Below are 6,789 nucleotides of genomic sequence, written 5' to 3' on the forward strand. Positions count from 1 at the left end.
AAGACCGTTAAGTCAAGTCTAGACAAATTATAAAATTCAAAAGAATAATATGGCATTAAATCAGAGGATTGGTGTGTATGTATTTAAATTATGAATTCGTATTAATTCTGTCAATATTATTAAAACAGTGATGTGTTAATAATTAGATTTAAATAGACAAAGCAGCTTTATTTGACTATTGGCATGTTATATAAATGGAATTTCTAGAAAAAGACCACAATTTCTATTATTTATTTTCATGTTAATTTCTTAGACTTTGATTTGTTCTCTATTTACGTATAGAATTAGAAAGTAAAGAATTTGCATGACGTGTTCATTGATTGGTTTTAATATTAAGACGGATTATTGTTTTAATTTATTTATTTGTTATAATCTTTCAGATTTTACTTAATCACAGAAATTTATGACGACAAATTGTATGGAAGTTTACCTAATTCATGACTAAGAGTTGCAAATATGACAGCAGTAGGGCAAAACATATATTAACAAAAAAATTATGTAGCATTTAGCATTTTATTATTTGTAGATAAAATAGATTAAATTTTATCATATTAAACCATAATATTATTTGTAAAGTTTATTCTTTAGTGATATAATATAATATAATTAATTTTATTTATTACTAATCATAAGAGATTGTATCCAACTCTAAATTCATGACTCTTTTTTTGAATACCAAATGATTTTATTAAATCAAATAAGAAGCAGTTACAGACGTGAGAAATTCAAAAAAGTGGCAGAACCACTCCTGATGACCTGTAATGGAACGGGCATTTTGCGCTAATACATGCGCTGTCTGATTCGCAGAGCGTTCCACAAAAACAAAATAATAATTAGTAAACTGCTTCACTAATTCAGTACAATCTTCAATTAAAATTAATCGTTTAAAAACATAATCTTTACAAGTACGATAAATCTAATTAAAATCCATAAAATTCTTAATTTTTAGTTATTTTTAATAAATATATTTTAGTTCAAACCAACTAATCAATTTATAGGTTCGTTCATCTAAAAAAGTTAATTTGTTTCATCTTCTTTAATTTTGACCAAATTTCTATGTTTCTTGAATTATATTTTGATTTTGATGAATACTACTTTTCAATTGAAAAATATTAACTTTGATTAGATTTAAATTTTTTCAAAAAAAATATAGTTATCTTAATAAAAAGGCCATTAAATTGGATAAAGGATTATAATAAAAAAGTTAAAAGGTAAAACACAGATTATAATCTGCATTTTAAAAAAAAAATTAATTGTAATTGACTAACCTCGTCAAGGAGAAATTTGTTTAAGGTATTACTTATTAGGCCTATGTTTATTTATATTGGTTATACCTGGGTGTAATTTCAGAAGAAGAAAAAAAATGAAAAAATTATGTGGAACATAGTTATCAAGTAATTGTACAACTTCAATATTTCATTTTGTATTTTGTATAGATGCAAATCTTAGCTTAAAAAAATCAGTGATTTATAATTAATATTTAATTGAAATTAGACTATCATAAAGCAATTACAAAATTAATTGAAAATTCATAAAATGTTTTTATTGATGTTTTAAAAGTCAAATAGATAATCAACCGATGTAGCTATTAAGTATTAATTTACAGAGAAATTTTTATATAGACTCGGTCTATCACGTCATCCGTGAACTAAGCCAATTGAATCATAACACCTCCTTAAAATGAGGGTATTCTTGTAATTTCATTTGTTATTTGCATACAATTTTGAATAATGATATTAAAAGAATACCCTCATTTTAATGAGGTGTTATAATATGATTGGTTTAGTCCACGGATGACGTGCTGGACCGAATCTACTTAAGAATTTCTCTAATTTACTGTTCAACCAATTGATTTCAACCATATACTAAGAAGCACGGAAACTTCGATAAAGTTGTGTTTCCCGTTTCGGAAACGTTTCGGAAACTGGAAACTCTTGGACACCCGTACGAAACGTTTCGGGCCGTTTCTGTAAATAATAAAAATTAAAATTTGTAAAAAATTTAAAATTATTACCCACAAATAAAAAATCTAACTAGTTACCCATAAATTTTACATTCGCATTGCCCACAATACAACAAATATACTTATTTGTGTTGAATTGTATTATATTTTTTATATATTTATAAAATTTTAAATATTTAGTACATTAAATTGAATTATTTTGTTAATTATCATAAATATTTAAATAATATTTTTATAAATATATCCCTAAATTTTTGTTATTTACACGTTTCCCCCACGTTTCGTGTCCTTCATTTTGAAAAACTTTCGTTTCCCCGTGTCCGTTTCGTATCGTTTCCGTTTTCCGTTTCCGTTTCCGTGCTACTTAGACCATATAGTCAACTAGCTAAATAGAAATTAAATTTTACAAAGAATGAATGTACATACTTAAAGAGGAGAAAACATAACAACAAAATTATCTTAAAAAATCACTTAACCTTCAAAAGTACGCTCCAAATAACAACATTTCAATTTTATCTAAAAAATAATTCTCTTTTCATATTTTATGCACTTATATTAATATATCTTTAATACATCTATAATAAATCTCTGGTACGGAAATAACAAAGTAATTTTTTTTTTGAAATTTAGCAAAAACTTTGTAGGTACTAAATGAAAAGAAATTTGGAAAGAGCATATTTTTAAATTGTTTTACTGTTTATGCATTTTCCTGTAATTTTTCCACGAAAATTAGACTCCAGATTACGGCCGAAAGGCCCAATAAATCAATTAAATACAGTAAATGGGCTTTAAATTTCAAACCCATGATCAAGCCTTTCCAAACTAGAAAGAAAATCATCGTCTCTAAGCTCAGATACTATACAGCAACATTCTTAAACCCTAATTCACCTCACAATTTTCAAATTAGAGCTCCAAAATTAAAAATGTCGGACAGGGAAGATTCTGATTCAGATGCACCAGAAGAGTTTACAACTGAACAGGTTCCAAACCTTTGTTTTGTATTGCAAAAATTTCATTTATTTTTTGTTTTCTGTTGTCTTGATTTTAATGTTGTCTTTTTATTATTATGATGTGTTTTTCAGGCAATAAAACAAGATGAAATTTTAAGACAAGTTCAGAAAGAAAATAAAATCAGGTACTTTTTTTTTCTTGTTTTTTGTTTATACTGTTGATTGGTACTTTTGATTATATACTAAGTATAACATTCTTTGGCTAAATTATGGTAGTTAGTGTGTAATGATTCTTTAGCTAAATTTAGGATGGTGGAGCATAGTGTTTTCGCCTGTTCGTTCCCGAAGTTCCCGGAGTGTTGGAAATGTTTTTACTAACAAGTCTCAAGCTGACTTAGGCAACTGAGTTTGATGTGAGATTAATTGCCCTTTTATAGTTGCGCGCGTTGTTTAATCAGCCTATTAAGTATTGCTGCTGGAACTTGGTTATTTTAGCTATGTAATCTGCATTGATTCGGATTAATCATCATCTCCATTCACCTTTTCAGCTTATATTACTTAATTAAACATTATACTTTCCCAGCCATTTCTCGACGGCGCTACCATTTAGTTTTGGACTTTGGGCTAAAATAAGGCTGCATTAGTTTTGGCTTGCGGAAGATACGAGAGCACAAGTCCAACTCAGTAGTAGGGTTCATGATGTGATTTGACCTTGGGAAAATGATAGAAAACTTCAATGCGCTAGAAGGATGTGGCTAAAACCTGGGATAACATTCTAGTTTGTGACTATAAGTAAACTGTAGAGTTGAAGAAGGAATCATGCATGAATATGGTGCCTCCACACAACCTCAATTAAAGTCAATGGAAAAGAGGGACTGAGTTTTGTTTTTTTCATATAAATTATAATTCAGATTTTTCACTGGGGACGGGGGTATTCATGTGTGCCATCTTATAGGGGGTATAAGTATAACTGTCTATTTATTTAATAGAGGCGCATACTGCATACTTATTGATCCAAATAAGCTCTCAGTCAATTAATATAGAAGAAGTAAAATGTTGATAGGTCCCTTAATAGTTGCTTTCTTATCAATATATTCTGAATGCATGGCATAATAGCAAACTGTTATTGGAAGTACAAGTCGCAACTAGACTGTGGAAGATAAGTTATTACCTCAACAAATGTTTTCCATTTAGTTTATTTTCCATCAAAAAATTGATTCCGCATGGCTCTTATATTTTGCTAATGTTTGTTGTACAGAGTTGTTCGTGAAGGTAAAGAACGCCGTAGACAATGGGCACAGAGGAAAACACCTCGGTCATCTAAACAGGATAAAAGTGTACAAAAAGTTGAGGAAACTGAAACAGAAAAGGAGTCCTTAGATACTGCAGGGATGCTTCCAAATGACATTGTTCAGCTGCTTGCAGCTCGTGAGAAGTATGCACCCACTCTCTCTCTTTCATGCGCGAATCTCGTACCAATGTGCATGTGTTATGGATGGGTCTATATGTAAAACTCTTTAACCAAGTGGATTTCGTTCATGTCTACAGAAAAGTTTTCTTATCAGACTCTGAGGATGAGAAGGTTGAGACGAAGGTGGCATCAAGAAAGAAAAAGCTCAAAACTTTTGGGTGAGATATAATTGAATTCAAATTTTCTTAAGAATAACTTCTTCAACACAATATTGATGTTGTATAATTGTTCTATTCAGGACGGATACTGTTATTTTGAAGGATATATCGCCCCCACCATGCTTACAGAACTCGTTGGAGTTCCTAAGGAAAACGAAAATGCAGGTTTCAAGATCTTCTTCAGTTTTGGACAACTCCAACCAAGCGCTTCGCCTCATTTCTACATCGGGCTTGTTAAGTAAGAAATGATAAACTTGTCTCTCCTCTTTTTGATGTATCCTTTTGCTATAGTGTACCATACAGCCAGTGTTAGAAATGAATCTTTTCAGAGAAATTAATGCCATAGAGTTGATCCTTGGTGAAGCAGTTCTTAGATTTGCTATCAGCAGTAACACTAGAGTGCAATTTTGTAATCGTCGAATGATTATGAATGATTAAGGGCCCGGTTAATTAAATTTTTGTTCTATGGGATGTCAATAATAGGAGTTTACGAAACCAAACTAACTGAATAATCAAACAGAACCGGGAAATTTGGTTATAATAGAGCCGGAAAATTTGGTTATGTTTGATTGATAATATAACTTGTTTTTGGTTTTCCGCTTTGGGTTGGTTTCTAATATTAAATAATGTCAGGTAAGTTATGGTACAAACCTAATTGAACTAAATAATCAATCAAACTGATGGATTCAATTCGGTTTTAAAAAAACCCCAAAATTTTGGTTGGCTCGGTTCAAACTGAATTTACACCCAGCCAATTATGTGGTTCTTATTGTATCTTTTGAAGAGATTGTTACCATTAAGCATTTTGCCTATACTAATTTTTAGCCTCTAGATTCAATTATTTTTGATATGCCACTATTTTGATTGGATTCCTACAATGTCTCCAAATTTGGTTCATCTAATTGGCACTTCATAAAATATGGAACTTTATTGCTCAACTTTTCTGAATATTAGTGGACTAATCATATCATGCATAAGAGGATCAACTATACTAATAACAATGAATTAGAATCACAATTTCTTAGTGCTTTTCACAATTTTGATTTTGTACTGAATTGAATCTTTTACAATCCACTAAATGGATTTTTAAATTGCTGCATCATTCTTTCCGTTTTACGAACCCTCAATATCCGTGGCAACGGCTAAGAGCTCCGCTTATCAATTATCGCCGTCTATGGCTACATGTTAAGGTGTCCCAAAAACTGAATCAAACAGAATAACCAAACCATATTGATGAGTTTAGTTTGATTCGGAGTTTAGTTTGATTCGGTTTGACAACGTAAGAATTTCACTTTTTTTATTCTGTCAGGTTTCGAACATGTAAAATTTCAGTTCATTTTTAGTGCACACTGAACAAAAAAAATTGGATTGAACTGAAAAACAATCGAGCTGACTGATTTTGCTTTGATTTGATTTGAGAAAGTTACATCTTTATAAATTTGTTTCGGGTGGTTTAAAAAAAATAAAAGTTCGGTTCACTTCAGTTTAGTTCAAACCAAATGCACATTCCTAGCTGCATTGAAACATAAAGCTAGTAAAAATAAAATAAAAATGCAAATCCAATTCTTCCCATTATAAATCATAACAAAATGTTATCAAAAGCTTTACAAACACAATGAGCTTAAGGAGAAGAAAATGAGTCTTGAAGGTCGATATGATAACTATCATGCTGTGATGAACCGCTCTCAACCAGAGCTTGAAAAGCGTTTCGAAACTTGTTCAAGCTTTTATGGTGGCGAATGCGTTTGAGGATCACATCTCTGTCCAAAGCCTTCGAAGAAGAAGAAGAAGAATGAGTTGATATCAAGTGAAGTTGGCTACTGACAGGACCAACTTCAAGCTTTGTCTGGTTTTCTATGTCATCTGTTGACAGAGATTGCTGAGATTGAGAAATAAGTAGAGCCATTTACTTTTCTTGCAAGTTAAGTGAAGTGGATATATTTTGAGATATAAATAAGAGAATTGATGCTAACTTCGGATATATATAATGGAGAAGAGAAGAGATTTTTCAGTGGGAGCATTTGTTTTTAGTTTAAGTGGTTTAATGGGTACACTTCAAAATCAGTGGGTTTCTTGAAACGTGCATGTATTTTGTTAATTTTAATATGACAGCAGCAAGTTCTTTTTTTTTTAAAAACTTTTGTAATAATACGCTCTAATTTTTTGTTATTGTAAAAATACTTTTTTTTTTAACTTTTCTTTATAAAGATATATCAACTACCAATGATCTAACAAAAAAACATATTT

The 6,789-nt window shown here is 30.4% G+C and overlaps 1 protein-coding gene across 1 annotated transcript; it reads left to right on the forward strand.

Moving 5' to 3' along the window:
• Positions 1-2,375: 2,375 nt before the first annotated feature.
• On the forward strand, positions 2,376-4,997 carry LOC126655598 (uncharacterized). The gene is made up of 6 exons (XM_050349831.1): positions 2,376-2,381; positions 2,608-2,943; positions 3,046-3,098; positions 4,172-4,348; positions 4,462-4,542; positions 4,623-4,997. Exons 1-6 carry the CDS (start codon positions 2,376-2,378, stop codon positions 4,789-4,791), a joined length of 822 nt encoding a protein of 273 aa, XP_050205788.1. The 3' UTR covers positions 4,792-4,997.
• The last annotated feature ends 1,792 nt before the right edge of the window (positions 4,998-6,789 follow it).

This window comes from Mercurialis annua, linkage group LG7 (genome assembly GCF_937616625.2).
Source record: "Mercurialis annua linkage group LG7, ddMerAnnu1.2, whole genome shotgun sequence".
In the NCBI taxonomy this organism is placed as follows: domain Eukaryota; kingdom Viridiplantae; phylum Streptophyta; class Magnoliopsida; order Malpighiales; family Euphorbiaceae; genus Mercurialis; species Mercurialis annua.